General features: G+C 49.9%; 1 protein-coding gene across 2 annotated transcripts; it reads left to right on the forward strand.

Moving 5' to 3' along the window:
- Nucleotides 200-13,915, forward strand: ZNF212 (zinc finger protein 212). 2 transcript variants are annotated; one of them, XM_005673365.3, is made up of 5 exons: nucleotides 200-358; nucleotides 8,957-9,346; nucleotides 9,467-9,593; nucleotides 10,789-10,881; nucleotides 11,932-13,915. In XM_005673365.3, the coding sequence occupies exons 1-5, from the start codon at nucleotides 335-337 to the stop codon at nucleotides 12,789-12,791; spliced, it is 1,494 nt and encodes a 497-aa protein (XP_005673422.1). In that variant the 5' UTR covers nucleotides 200-334; the 3' UTR covers nucleotides 12,792-13,915. The 2 variants fall into 2 exon arrangements, with proteins under 2 accessions (XP_005673422.1, XP_005673421.1); XM_005673364.3 differs by having other exon boundaries at nucleotides 218-358; nucleotides 11,929-13,915.

Consider the following 15,492-nt stretch of genomic DNA (forward strand, 5'->3'; position numbering starts at 1 on the left):
AAGCCCTACCAGAGTGCTGGGCACGCAGAAGCGCTGGGCACGCGGTAAATTCCGAGCCTGCCCTCGGCTTGGAAGGACCAAGTCCCGTCCCGCTCCGGCCGAGCTCCCAGCGGCTGTTCACCCTCCTGCCGCACGGGGGCGCAAGGGGACTCCCGCACGGTGAGGATCCGCGGCCGGCGCCCGTCTTGGCCCCGGAGGGCCGCATTCCCACAATGCACCTTGTATCAACACAGCGCTGGGGGCGGCTTCGAGGAGGGGCCAGGGGCGCCCAGCGGACCCTCGCGCAGCCCGGGGCGTATCAGGCGGGGCGGGTGTGGAAGGGCGACTGGCAGCCATGGCGGAGTCGGCGCCCGCTCGGGTAAGCGTCCTCCCGGCGCCCGCCCGGGGGCGCGTTCGGGATGGTGGCGCCCCGACCGGGGCGGGGCTTCGAGGTGCGGACCGGGGAGGGGCTGGGCGTCCACGGGCTGCTGCCGGCGAGGCCAACGCCGACCTGCCCCCCACCCCCCGCGGCCCCAGCGCTGGGCTCTACCCCCGTCGGCTCCTTCCACGTCGGGCTAGAGCCTCCGCGCCACGCGCCTTCGCCGAGAAACTTCTCGGAGGCTTGTTTCATGTTCTTGCATTTGCGACCGTCCCGACACGTTTTCGTCGCGCCCTGGCGAGGTGGCGCGGGTTGGAAACCCTGGGTCCCCAGCAGCGCTGGCGAGCTGGCCCGTGCCCGGGCACCCCAGGGCTCAGGCTCTCAGACCAGCTTGTTCTCTGCCTGATGGGTTTCCTCATGCCTTCTGCCGTGCCTCCGGCTACAGATTTCTGTCCTGGGTTGAAGTCAGGCTGGCCTGCCTCTCCTTGGGGACAGGGTTACCTCACGGTGTAGTTGCTGGGTTTTGTTTTGAAGCTGTCGATCTTTCCCCCTCTTCCCCTCCCCCAGACATCACCCTTCCGGGAATGGCAAGACTGCGGGGCGGGCTTGGGCCTGGAGTCGGGAAACTGGATTTCAGCGTCAGTCAGTTCTCCGCTATCTAGTTGAGTAACTTTAGGCAACAGTGTTGGCGCCGGACCTCCACGTTGGGCTAGTTACTAGATGATCTCTAAGGTTCCAACTGCCTCCGACTCTCATTACTCCCGAGTGTTGGTTTCTTTGATGATACTAGAGGATTTGCTATGGAAAGGGCAGATGGAGTTTAATTGTTTTTTGGTTTTTTTGGCTTTTTTTTGGGGGGGGGGGCTTTTTTAGGGCCGCACCCACAGCACATGGAAGTTCCCAAGCGAGCTAGGGGTGTAGGGGTGTGGCCTACACCACAGCTCATGGCAATGCTGGATCCCCAACCCACTGAGGGAGGCCAGGGATGGAACCCGCGTTGTCACAGATGCTAGTCTGGTTTGTTTTTGCTGAGCCACCGGCGGGAACTCCGGCATTTCTTCATCCAGAAATACCTTCGGAATCCTGTGAGATCTTTGTGAGCATTGAGGGCTAAGCGATGCTGGAGTGCCTGCACTTGATTTCTTATAGGAAGTGGGTAAGACCTAAGAGTGGAAGGATTGTAAGACTTAAAGAACAGGTGTTTGCTTTTAAAGAAGTTACAGTTGAATTTTGAAGACAAGACAGATGTCAACAATACCACAGTATTTACCTCATCTGACTCCCTTAACCTAAGGTGATCCAGTCAGGGACTTGCCTTTTCCTCAAGACCAAATGAGTCGTCCTAAAGTTGGGCAGGAGGACACGTTACTAACTTCCAGAGGACTTCTTCCTGACCGGTCAGTGCAGTTACCTACGTGTCTTCAACAGACCTTGTTAAAAGGACATCTTAAAGAGCCTCCAAATCCCCAACTCCACTTTAAGTAATTTATTGATCTGTCATTGCGGAACGTATTTAAATTGCCTGTGAACATATTTCCATCCTTATCTTCAGATGAGGATGCTGTACCTCTTATTTGAAGTATGGCCAAGTAGGTGCCTGGATGAAAACACCTAAAAATACTGAGGTGAAAAAACACCAATGTATTTGAAATGCATCTGGTAAAGAATACTTGGAGCCCAAAGACTAAGTGAAAGAGGGAACTCCTGAGAGGTAAACAGAGTTCTGAAGCCAACTTTGAGGGGATTTGCTGAACATTCATCTGTAGTGTTTATGAACTCAAGAGGTCTGGAAAATAGAAGACAAAACTCGGAGCCTAAGGTGGGAGTCTAAAATGCCTCCTACACCAATCCTATAAAGCCGAGACTCCAAAGGGCAACATTCAGGGTGAACTGGAAGTAAGCTCCTACCCCGGCAATTGCAGAGAAAATCCCCTCAAACCTTGGTGTTGAGAGCTGGGTGCACGGTAGCCCTTGAGAATTCATGATGACTCTCAAGTGGGTTTAGTGCCTGAAGTCATACAACCTGGGTGTCTGGGAAAAAACCTTAAGCCAAGAGTTTAGTTTGTCTCCAGCTATCTTTCAGATATAAATACACATCTTCTCTGCAGGAATCTACAGTTAACTCAGACTTCAAATAACTCCATAGATAAAATTCCAAGACAAACAAGTTCACAATAAAAAATTACCAAGCAATGAGAAACTACAAGAGAAAGCTGGTAAAATTAATGGGAAATAAAAGTAGACCTCCAGAGATTTCAGATACTACTATTCTAGAAGAAAAACATGTTGGAATTCAAGTAGGAACACACACACACACACAGTCTGCACTGGAGACCGTATTTGATGAATACCTAATGTTTGAAGATACTGTAGGACTGATGCAGATGCTAATTCTTAGAAGCCCAGAAGATCCTAATCAGGCTAAACATTAAGAAATCTCTACCTAGAAACATGGTGAAAGTACAGAATACAAGACAACTCTTAAAAACAGCCAAAGGAAAAAGATGACCTTCAGACGAACCTTGTAAGACTAATGGGGTGCAGCTTCCCAACAACAATGGAAACCAGACAGCGGTAGAATGGTATCTTCAAAGGGCTAAAAGAAAATAACCATGTAATCCCAGATTTGTATACTCAGCAAAAGCATCTTTCAGAAACCAACAGTAAAATAAAGATTTTTCAGACAAAACTGACAATTTGTTACCAATGTACTCTCATAAAAGGAAATTCAAGTGGAAAATGCAAATACAAGAAAGTATGATGATTCATTATTAAAATGGGTAAATCTAAACAAATGTTAATTGAACAAAATAATCTCTTACATGGTTAAAGACAAGGGCAGAATTAAAATACATGGCAGCATTGATGTAAAAGTTAGGAAGAGATGGTCAGAATTCAGATAAAGATCTTTGTAAGTATGTCTAGGTAATTACATACTTATGTCTATAATTACATACATATGTCTAGGATGGTTGCTAAAAGACTAGAAACTGACTGTATAACTTACAATTTAAAAAGGGGGAATAATAAAAAATCTAAAAAGGTAAGAAATATGGGATAAGCAGCACAAAGGTAAAAATAAGTAAAAATGATGACAATAAGTGTAAATGGACTAAATGTTCTAGCTAAAAGGCAAAGATGGATAGGATGAGTTAAAGCTCAACAAATGGTTTATAAAAGATACAGCTAAAAGAGGTGGAGTTCCTTCGTGGCTCAGTGGTTAACGAACCCAGCTAGTGACCATGAGGTTGCATGTTTGATCCCTGGCCTGGCTCAGTGGATCCGGAGTTGCTGTGGACTGTGGTGTGGGTCGCAGACACAGCTCAGATCCCATGTGGCTGTGGAGTAGGCCCACAGCTGCAGTTCTGACTCAGTCCCTAGCCTGGGAACCTCATATGCCGTGGGTGCGGCCCTAAAAAGACAAAGGACAAAAAAAAAAAAAAAAATATATATATATATATATATATATATACGTATATATATATACAACTGAAAGACAAAACTATAGAATTAGTTGAATATAAGAGGGTATAAAAATATGTACCAGACTAATATGAAGCAAAAGAAAATTGGCTCAGCTGCATCAATATTGCTAGAGATACAGGGCCCCTACTACTTTTATAATGGCAGAAGACTTCATTTACCAGCCTGATAGGACATTTCTGACTTATATGCACCTGATTATATAGCTCAAAATATATAAAAGAAAAATTGATGGAACTACCAGGAAAATTCACCATCATAGTAGAGATTTTAATGCAACCTTAGTATTTTATGAGCAGAAGAAAATTGCTAAGGGTGTAGTACACCCAGTAGAGACTTCTTAGATGATGGGAATTTACCTCTGTCCTGTTCAGTATGGTAGCCACAAGTTACATGTGGCTTTTGAGCACTCGAAGTGTGTAGCTCAATAGCTGAGGAACTGACATTTTAATTTTTTTTTTTTTTTTGTCTTTTTGTCTTTTTTGTTGTTGTTGTTGTTGCTATTTCTTGGGCCGCTCCCGCGGCATATGGAGGTTCCCAGGCTAGGGGTTGAATTGGAGCTGTAGCCACCAGCCTATGCCAGAGCCACAGCAACTCGGGATCCAAGCCGCGTCTGCAACCTACACCACAGCTCACGGCAACGCCGGATCGTTAACCCACTGAGCATAGGGCAGGGATCGAACCTGCAACCTCATGGTTCCTAGTCGGATTCGTTAACCACTGCGCCACGACGGGAACTCCACATTTTAATTTTTTAATGAAAGCGTCTATGTGTTTCTAGGGCCTGTTATATTGGACCTCACAGATATAGAGGACAATATTCACTTTTTATCCACATACCTGTCAATATATAATTTCAGTGTTTAGAGAGTTTAATGCAGGAAAAAGAGAGGGCAGAAAGATACACCCTATTAGGAATGAAAGTAGGGAGTTCCCGTCATGGCTCAGCAGAAACAAATCTGACTAGTAACCGTGAGGATGCAAGTTTGATTCCTGACCTCGATCCGTGGGTTAAGGATCCGGCATTGCCATGAGCTGTGGTGTAGGTTGCAGACATGGCTTGGATCCTGCGTTGCTGTGGCTGTGGTGTAGGCCACTGGCCACAACTCAGATTTGACCCCTAGCCTGGGAACCTCCATATGCTGTGGGGTAGCCCTAAAAAGACAAAAAAAAGGGAATGCAAGTGTGTTCTGCTGGTTGATGCTAACTGTAAAATGGGACCTCGGGAGGTGGTTGACCAGAACATCACCCTGCACGCGTCCCGTGCGGCTTGGGATTCATCGGGTGATTCCAGAACCTGCCAGCCTGTGATTGGTTCCTCTTGAGCTGGAGTCGGGCAGAGACAGACTGTCCCTGCCGGACCTCCTTAATTGCAGATTCGTGAGCGAAACAGCTTGTGTATAGCAATTGACGATTGGGACAGGTACCTATGGAATATGTTTCAATATCAAGATATATTAAAAATACCTTAGAAAGTAATGTATACTGTATGTATGAGTGGAAGCATTTTCTTCTAAAAATGTCATTTCTCCAGTTTATCCGTAGATTTGATACAGTTCCACAGTCTTTAAAGATATTTTTGTGAAACCATTCAAGCTTGTACACTATCAACAGGCCAAAAATAGCCACGACACTCCTGTAAGACAGGGAGCCAGGACCTGTCATACCAGGTGTTGTTAGTTACCCAAAAGCTGTGGTCCATTTCCCCAGTCCCAGCTCCTGGCAACCACTCATCTCTGGTTTCTGTCCTTATAGGTTTGCCTTTTCCGGAATGGCATGTAAATGGCACACAGCATGTGGCTTTTTGTGTCTGGCTTCTTTCACTTGGCTTAGTGATTTCGAGGTTCATCCATGTTGTTACAAGTATCAATAATTGGTTCCTTTTAATAGCCGAGTTGCATTCTAACCTGTGGCGTGTTTCTTTCCTCAGGCTGAGTAACAGCAGGCTTGTTGTCTCGTGGTTCTGGAGGCGAGAAGCCTGAAATCAAGGTGTCGCTGGGTTGGTTCCTTAGGAGGACCATGAGGGAGAAGCTGTTCCATGCCCCCGTCTAGCTTCTGGTGGGGCCACGTGTTTCCTTGACTGGTGGCAGCGTACCTGCGCCTCCATTCTCCCGTGCCCCTCTTCTCGCTCTGCTGCCCGCCCCCTCCTCCCTGTGTGCGTCTGTCTCTGTGCTCACATCTCTCCTACTTGATAAGGGCGCTACTCACACCAGTCACACTGGAATAGAGCCCACCCTCGTGACCTCACTTTCTTGATTGTTTGTGGATGGTTGCTTTTTAGGGCCGCACTTGGGGCATCTGGAAGTTCCCAGGCTAGGGGTCGAATCAGAGCTTCAGCTGCCAGTTTACACCACAGCCACGGTAATGCCAGATCCACGCCTTGTCTGCAACCTACACCACAGCTCACAGCAATGCCAGATCCTTAACCCACTGAGCGAGGCCAGGGCTCAAACCCTCGTGCTCATGGATACTAGTTGGGTTTGTTACCGCCGAGCCACAACGGCAACTCCCATGACCTCACTCTAAATTGACGACCCCAGTAAAGGCTGTCTCCAACTAAGAGCGAGTTTTGAGGTACAGAGGGTGAGGACTTCCACGTGTCTTTTTGGGGAGACATGATCCAACCCATAATATATAAACGGAGCAGGTGGTTTATCCATTCGCCTACCAGTTGATGGACATTTGAATTGTGATAGATCGTGATAGATAATTTAAAACAGAAGGGAGAGAAACTTGGCTTAACCACGCTTTTTAACCTTTGACCCTGTGGGGGAGGAGGATGCTATTTTTCTGCTCAGGTCCCAGCCCACCTTCCTGTTTGGAAGAAGTGCTAGCAGGCAAAACAGTGCTGGGCCAAAGAGGCGCCTCCAAAAAGCTACAGACTTAAAAGCGGGACGTATGATGAAATGAATTTATTCAGAAATCTGATGTTTTGTTTTATTTGTGTTTTTCTTTTAATTAAACTTTTCTTTAAATTTTTTTAAGGGCATATTGAAGTTTTTGACTCCTATGCTCAGTAGTGGACTGAGGTGGGTCACCGGAGTAGGTCACGGCCAAACCGAAGTGTTCGGTTCTGTGCCATTTGGTTTCGTGTTGTTCCCTGTTCTGGTGACCATGAGCTCAGGCCCTTGCAGTTCTTCCCAAGATACTTCCTTTCAGCGTCTTGGTTTCACTGTCCCCATTGTGGTTAGAGCAGCAGCCTTGAAGAAAGTGTGTGCCGTGGAAGGGAATACGAAGCTTTAGGGCTTTAGGACTGAAATGAACATGCAGTGGGATGATGGGGCGAGAGGACAGCTTCAGGAAGACATCTCAAGTGTTGGGTTTCGTCATTTGAAGCTTCAACCACAGTGATTTTTCTACTGTCACGGACAGACCATAAAAATGTGAAGTGGAAGGAAAATGTCAGAGAACTTAAACCATATAAGCAAATGTGTATTCACAATTTAGTAGGTGTTTTACTGTTGGTGGGAATGTAGATTGGTGCAACCACTGTGGAAAACTGTGGAGATTCCTCAGAGAACTAAACCACCATTTGATCCAGCAGTCCCACTCCTGGGCATCTATCCAGAGAAAACCATGACTCAAAACGATACATGTTCCCCAGTGTTCGGTGCAGCACCTTATCTACAACAGGGAAGACATGTGATCAGCCTAAATACCCATCAGCAGAGGAGTGGGTCCAGAAGATGTGGTACATACACACAATGGAATATTACTCAGCCTTTAAAAGGAACGAAATAATGGCATCTGCAGCAACATGGATGGACATAGAAATTATGCTAAGTGAGTCAGTCAGACAATGAGACACCAACATCATGTGCTATCACTGACATGTGGAATCTAAAAAAAGGACACAATGAACTTCTTTGCAGAGCAGAAACTGACTCACAGACTTTGAAAAACTTACAGTTTCCTAATGAGACATGTTGGATGCACTGAGAGTTTGGGATGGAAATCCCAAATTTGGTTGTGATGAGTATTGTGCAACTATAAATGTAATAAAATTCATTGAGTAATGAAAAGGAATTTAGTAGGTGTTTTCACTGTATTAGCTGCTAGGTTACAAAGGTGACTGAGGTGAGACTTGTAGGTCCTGCTAAGGATTTTGTCTTGACTTGGGGGAGCTGCCGAGAGGTTTTCAGCAGGAGTGACATGATCAGCTGTGAAGCGGCAGGAATGTGGAGTCAGCAGTGAGTGTAAATCACCTCATCTATTATAGCAAAGTATACAAACAGTCCCAAATATCAAACAGAGAAAAAAAGGCTTAAAACACAGGAAAGTCTCATGGAGTATTCTGACAGTGAAATGCAGGTAACAAAACATATACAATATGATTGCAGTTTTGCTGAAAAAGAAATAAGTTGAAAGATGAAAAAACCTTATAGGAAATATACCAAAATTCTAACAGCTTATTTCTGAATGGTGGTATTTTACATAATTTTTTCTTTTTTTTCCTTCTTTTTTTTCCCCTGCACCCAGGGTGTATGGGAGTTCCCTGGCCAGAGATCAGATCTGAATGGCAGCTGAGACCTACACCACAGCTGCAGCAATGCTGGATCCTTAACCCACTGTGCTTGCTGGGCCAGGGATCAAACTCATGCCTCAGGAGCAACATAAGCCACTGCAGAGACAATGTTGAATCCTTAACCCTCTGTGTTACAGGGGGAACTCCCATAATTTTTTCTTTCTTTCTTTTCAGTATTTTCTTGTTACAGTGTATGTATATAATTTGCAGTATCAGGATATAAAAGCACATGCTTTTTAAATTTTAAACAGAAACTGGGGAGTTCCCAGTGTAGCTCCGCAGTAACAAACCTGACTAGCATCCATGAGGACATGGGTTCGATCCCTGGCCTTGCTGTGAGCGTTGGTGTAGATCACAGACACAGCTCGGATTTGGTGTGGCTGTGGCTGTGGCCTAGGCCTACAGCTGCAGCTGCAATTCGACCTCTAGCCTAGGAACTTCCATATGCCACAGGTGCAGCCCTAAAAAACGGAAAAAAAAAGAAAGAAAAAGAAAAACTGGACAGCTGTAAACGCTTCTGGACCCACTGTGCTTTATACCTCTTGTTTGGAAGTGACACTGACCGCCTGACCCTGTGCCTGCTTCTTCAGCACAGGAGGAAGCGCCGCTCCACCCCTTTGACTTCCTCCTTGTTGCCCCCACAAGCCACAGAGAAAAGCTCCTACTTGCCAGCCACGGAGATCTCACTCTGGACGGTGGTGGCCGCCATCCAGGCCGTGGAGAAGAAGGTGGAGGCCCAGGCCGCCCGGCTGCAGAGCCTGGAGGGGCGGACGGGCACGGCCGAGAAGAAGCTGGCCGACTGCGAGAAGACGGCCCTGGAGTTCGGGAACCAGCTGGAGGGCAAGTGGGCGGTGCTGGGGACGCTGCTGCAGGAGTACGGGCTGCTGCAGAGGCGCCTGGAGAACATGGAGAACCTGCTGAGGAACCGCAACTTCTGGGTCCTGCGGCTGCCCCCGGGCAGCAGGGGCGAGGCCCCCAAGGTGAGCCCGGGGTGGGGAGTCCGACCGGAGGGCGGGGCCCAGCCCTTAGGGAAGATTCACAGTGGCTTTTCCTCGTGCCCGTAACTGGCGGTCCTCACTGTGTGACATTTGTGATTTCAGGTGTCCAGGTCACTTGAGAGTGATGGGGTCTGCTTCTCTGAGCAGGACTGGGAGAACCTGGAGGGCTGGCAGAAGGAGCTCTACGCTAACGTGATGAGGAGCAACTATGAGGCTCTGGTCTCTCTGAGTGAGTAGCCGTTTCTCTAGACATCCTGCGGTTCCCGGCCGAGAAGCTTGCAACCCAGGCCACATCTGTGATTCCGGTGGGCTTTGGATCCTCCCTTGACCTCGGCTGGCTTGAGAAATGGGGGTCTCCAAGCCTGCAGTTTATGGAGACTTTTGGAAGGGCCCCGGTGTTTTGCATTTTAAGTCCTTCTTTATGGGGTCACAGTCAGTTCTTGATAATATTTACTGCTAGATAAGACGTCATCGCGGGCCTCATGTTTTTAATACTTAAGACCGTTCAACAAGAAATCCTCTGTTACCTGGGGGCCGGGCATGCAGCAGAGGCTCACCAGACAGGGTCTCTTGGCATTTGCCTGGGATTGACAGCCAGTGTTTGTGGTCTCAGTGTTCATTTTGTGTTGATTTGAAGCGCTGCCTGATAGATGTACATCTTTGTGTGTAAAATATAGGTTGTTACACAATAAGTGCATTTTGTTTGGTTGACAAAATTTTTCTTTTCTTTTTTTTTTTTCAGGGCCACACCTGCTGCATATGGAGGTTCCCAAGCTAGGGGTGGAATCGGACCTATAGCTGCCGGCCTACACCACAGCCACAGCAATGCAGGATCTGAGCTGAGTCTGTGACTTACAGCACAGCTGATGGTAGTGGCAGATCCTTAACCCACTGAGCGAGGCCAAGGATTGAACCTGCATCCTCATGGATACTGGTCAGGTTCGTGATGGCTGAGGCGCAATGGGAACTCCTGACAGAGTCTTTAAAAACCTAGGTCCATGGAGGGTTGCAAGGCCAGTGTGACCGGAGCGGGGTGGCGGGGGGGGGGGGGGGGGCGGTGGCAGATGGGTCAGAAGTGACTGTGATTTCGGCTTGGCCACCTGTTCTGCCAGTGGCAGTTTCCTCTGCTGTCACGGGGGGATGGCAGAGCCCCTGTTAGCTTGCAGTGCTGTGGCCCAGGTGAAATTAGGTTCCCGGGAGGGAGACCGTGTCACTGGAAGGGGGTTGGAGAAGAGCCCCACCACCTGCGCCACAAGCAGATGAGAAGGAGCAGCGAAGGCAGCAGGCAGCTGAAGGGATTGCTCCAATTGCCATCCTTTTCGCATCGAAGCTTTAATGTCAGCGCCATGACGCTGGTCACCTTTTTCATTGGCAAATGACCCGGTCCTCTCTCCTGGGCTCACATTGTGCCATTTCCACCCCAGAGGTGCTGGGCCAGCCAGAAGGAGAAGCAGAGTTGGGTACAGAGATGCTGGGAGACTTGGAGGAGGGAGAAGGCCCTGGTGGTGACCACCCAGGTGAGTGGCTCCAGAATATTCCACCCGTCCCCACGCCCTGCAACCTAGAGTGAGCTTTCCCACTGTTAAACTGAACAACACTGATGCTCTGTAGCCTCAGCTGGCATCTGTTTGTTCCAGGTTCCTTTATGATTAGCATTAGTTCATCTGTTATATGTGTACCTCCCCCTTAACTGCCGTGTGGCGTCCTTAAGACTCACGGCCGCATCCTGCTTCCTCACGCCCTACAGAGTGCAGAGCCTGACAGGCCTCAGTCTAACCCCCAGAGACTGAGAATAGGGTTGTCACTTCTTCAGGAGGGAAGTTAACTGGGTCAGAGGCAGGAGAAACAGCTGTAAACCAGGTAATGGGAGAAAATGTAGGGAGAACAGAGCTGGATACATGAAATTTTAAACTACAGGTTTGGGGTTTTTTTTCCTTTTATTCACATTTATTTTAGCACTCTGTAACACTTAAATTAGTATAGGTGTTACAGTATATTTTGCCTTTTTTTTTTTTTTTTTTTTTTTTTTTGCCATTTCTTGGGCCGCTCCCACAGCATATGGAGGGTCCCAGGCTAAGGGTCAAATTGGAGCTGTAGCTGCCAGCCTACGCCAGAGCCACAGCAACGCGGGATCTGAGCCACATCTGCGAGCTACATACACCACAGCTCACGGCAACGCAGGATCCTCCACCCAGTGAGCAAGGCCAGAGATCGAACCTGCAACCTCATGGTTCCTAGTCGGATTTGTCAACCCCTGAGCCACTAAGGGAACTCCCCTATTTGCCATTTTTCACAGAGGTTGAAGACAAGCTTTTAGACAAGCTTGGAGAGTTTATAACATTGTCCTGTAAGAATGAAATATCTAGATTTCCAATCAGTCTCTACCTGAGTGTAGGTTTAGTTTTTGGAACCCAGACAGTCTCATCTTCTTCCAAACTGTCCTAACCCCTTGGTCCTGGGTACTTTGAGGTGAGCCCTTGTGGAATTCCCAGATGTTTGTTTAGCTCTGAAAAAAACCGAAGGTGCTAGAATGTGCTCTTCTCAGTGGCTCCTCTTTGTCTTAGCAGCAGAGGGGCGTCTGATGAAGCAGGAGCTGCAGTGCGCGCGGGACGGCGCTGTGCACCCCCGCGGGGCGATCTCGGGCCTCGCCCAAGCGCACGCTTTCCTGAGCCCGGAGCCGACTGAGCTCGGGGACGGTCAGGGCGGCTCTGGCCTCTCGGAGTCAGGTCCTGGGGACACGCATGCAGAGGAGCCCGTTGAGGGCAGGAGAGACCCTGGTGGTGGCCGGACTCTGGGCTGCTCCCCGAAGCAGACATCTCACAGGCCCCTGCAGCTGGGGCAGGAGTGCAGGCAGGGCCCGAAGCTGAAAAGAGACATTCCTGGCCCCTACGAATGTTCCGAGTGCGAGCTCAGCTTCCGCTGTAAGCAGCAGCTGGCCGCCCATCTGCGGACCCACACGGAGTCGGGGTCTCACACAGCCTTGGAGCCAGAGAGCCTTCGGCCCCGGCCCCGGCTCAAGCCCCCATCCAGGAAGGCGAAGCTGCATCAGTGTGACGTGTGCCCCCGGAGCTTCAGCTGCAGGGTGAGCCTGCTGACCCACCAGCGCTGCCACCTGCAGGCGGGGCCCAGCGCCAGCCCCCAGGTCCAGGAGCGGTTCTCGCCCAACAGCCTGGTCGCATTGCCCGGCCATATCCCTTGGAGGAAAAGCCGGAGTTCCCTCATCTGCAGTTACTGCGGCAAGAGCTTCAGCCACCCATCGGACTTGGTGCGGCACCAGCGCATCCACACGGGCGAGCGGCCCTACAGCTGCACCGAGTGTGAGAAGAGCTTTGTCCAGAAGCAGCACCTCCTGCAGCACCAGAAGATCCACCAGCGGGAGCGGGGTGGGCCGGCCCTGGAGCCGGGAAGGCCCAATGGCCAGCTTTAGAAGTGCCAGCCCCTTGCCCGGCTGGGGGGGGCGGAGGGGGCTGGCACTGTCCCCCCAAAGAGACACTGCAGAGTCAGGGACTGATGCTTCCTGAGGAGAGTCGCTCTGACTTCTTCCCCGTGACCAGGCGTCAGGCCAAGCCCCTAGGGCTCTCCTGCTATGTCTTTTCACCCTGCTGCCAAGTTGCCATCTCTTTGGCACCTCGAGTGTCTGGTTTCCCATCTGAGCTGATGGTTCTGGGCCAGGGTTGGCTCCTTGAGCCCGCAGGCTGGTGCCCAGTTCCAGGGCCTGTCCGGCTCTCGGGTCTTCCAGGGGTGGAGTCGGGCTGGAAGAGTGAGCTGGGCGGGGAAGAGCCTTGGGGGCAGAGCCCACGTCCTCTTCCTTTGTAGTCTCTCTGTTAATAACAAGTGAAGGAATAATTTAAATGAACTGCTCACCCTGCTCTAAAGAACCTTTTTTCAAATTAGATTTTAGTTGATTTAAACAAAAGTCTGATACTTTAAAATTTTTCCAAGGTTATAGCAGTTGCTCCTAACGTGGGGACCGGGCCTGCCCTCTAGGAGGGGGTCATTTCCAGGGCTTCTTCAGCCCACCCACCACTAGGCCTGAGACCAGGCCATGTGCTGGGCTCCCTTGCACGGTGGCCCCAGCACTCTGGAGGTGGGCAGCTGACCAGGGGAAGGACGTGGGGAGGGTAGACCCCCTGCCCCTGTTGGGCGCCAAGGTCCTGGAAAGGAGCTGAGAGCACAGCGCCGCTTCCTCGAGCTTGGATCTCTGTCCATGGCCCTCTCTGCTCCTCGCGTGGTTCCGCAGCCTCCCAGGCCAGAAGACTGCTTTGTTACTTCAGGTCGTTCAGCCTGTGCCAGTGGTTGCTTGAGTTAGTTCCCGTCACACCCGTTGTTTCTTGAGGCAGTTCCAGTCACACGCTTTTCCACATTAGTTCTGGGATTGGCTGTTCTCGAGATGATGGAGAAAAGGCACACGGGTGCCTGTCTCTTGGGAGTGTTGAACGCCTGCCCCACTGCTGTCGGGGGGGAGTGGGCTCCTGGGCCCTATGTGAGTGTCCCCTTTGATGATCTGCAGTTGCCTAGAATAAAACTTGCTACTAGTAAAAAGAAAAAAAAGTGCTTGTGTTTGATGTTTCCGTCTACCTGTGAAAAACACCCTTTGGGGCCAGGTGGAGGCAGTGTCTGACCTGGAGCAGTGCCAGAGGCCTGGGCACGCCTGACCCGTGTCCTCACACCAGGAGGGCGTGCCTGGGAATGTTCTCAGGACCTGCCAAGGTGGTCAAGGTGCAGGCGGTCTGGGAGTTAGAAGGTGGGAGGGAGAGAGCAGGTGCGCCCGGAGCACTGGGGACCTTAGATGGATGTCTAGCTGTGTGGGTCCATCTTAAACATTCGGGGTGAGTGGGAAATTAAGAATTTGGGAGGTCTTTAACAGTACCATTTCTGTAAATTAAAAAACACATGTACACCAAACAAATCATCTTGGAGTTCCTGTCATGGCGCAGCAGAAACAAATCCAGCTAGGAACCATGAGGTTGTGGGTTCGAGCCCTGGCCTTGCTCAGTGGGTTAAGGATCTGGCGTTGCTGTGAGCTGTGGTGTACGTTGCAGACGCGGCTCGGATCCCACGTTGCTGTGGCTGTGGTGTAGGCCGGCAGCTGTAGCTCCGATTCGACCCCTAGCCTGGGAACCTCCGTATGCCGTGGGTGTGGCCCTAAAAAAAGGGGGAAAAAATCATTTTGCAAAAACATGTAGAAACAAAAAGTTGCATAGAAGCATTACAGTTGCCCAGGGGAGGAGTGAGTGGGATACGGGCCTAAAAAGGAGTAAATTAAATAAATAGGTAAAAAAGAACTTGGTCGCTGTGAGGCATCCGTGAACTTGGTGTAGGTACGGACGTGCAGGGAGGTTGTCACAGGGCCTCGCCGTGAGAGGTCTCAGCTGCGTTGTGAGGAGGACAACCGGAGTGGCTCCTAAATCCCTCCCACGGTCTCCTGCCCCCAGGCTCTTGCCTCATAGACTTCACGGTTCCTACCTCCCGACCAAGGCGTGAAGGTGACCAAACTTTGCCTTGCATTGCGGGGAGAAAAGCAAAGGACAAGAGAAAGTTAGCAAAGTTAGCATCTTCTTGAGGCAAGGAAATAATTGCATTGAGCAGTCAGAATAGTGTAGTAATAATGGCTGGTATTTACTGAGCACTCATGCGATAGTCACTGCTTTAAGTTCATGAGGAAAAAAAACCCTCACAAGACCCTCTGTGGTGGGTGTGATTATTACCCGATTTTACACGTGAGACTCGGGAAGAGACCTGAGAGGTGGCAGTGAACCCCAGGCCATCTTACTTCAGAGCCCACACACTTGACTACAATCAGGTTCCGTGTGTCTGGGTTGGATTCTAAGTCCTTGTTACCCGAGTGTGGTCTCTGTACCAGCAGCATCCCCTGGGAGCTTGGTACACATGCAGACTCTGACTCACTGATGGTGGGCTTTTGTTTTGTTTTTGGCTGTGCCTGAAGCATGCAGGAGTTCCCCTGCCAGGGATCAAACCCTGGGAGCCACTGCAATGACAACACTGGATCCTTACCCCACTGAGCCACATGGGAACTCCATATACCGAAGTCTGAATACCACTGATTTACTGAAGCTTTTCTAAACAAGACCAGCTGTCAAAAATTAGAGCGTTCTTCACTGAACACA

The sequence above is a fragment of the Sus scrofa genome, chromosome 18 (genome assembly GCF_000003025.6).
Source record: "Sus scrofa isolate TJ Tabasco breed Duroc chromosome 18, Sscrofa11.1, whole genome shotgun sequence".
Lineage (NCBI taxonomy): Eukaryota > Metazoa > Chordata > Mammalia > Artiodactyla > Suidae > Sus > Sus scrofa.

What these genes read in the sequence shown, in the direction of transcription:
- ZNF212 (XM_005673364.3), top strand. Translation starts at nt 335, where the DNA reads ATGGCGGAGTCGGCGCCCGCTCGG. An exon ending in TGAGGCTCTGGTCTCTCTGA is followed by an intron (nt 9,594 to 10,788) that starts GTGAGTAGCCGT and finishes TTTCCACCCCAG; the next exon opens with AGGTGCTGGGCCAGCCAGAA. An exon ending in CCCTGGTGGTGACCACCCAG is followed by an intron (nt 10,882 to 11,928) that starts GTGAGTGGCTCC and finishes TCTTTGTCTTAG; the next exon opens with CAGCAGAGGGGCGTCTGATG.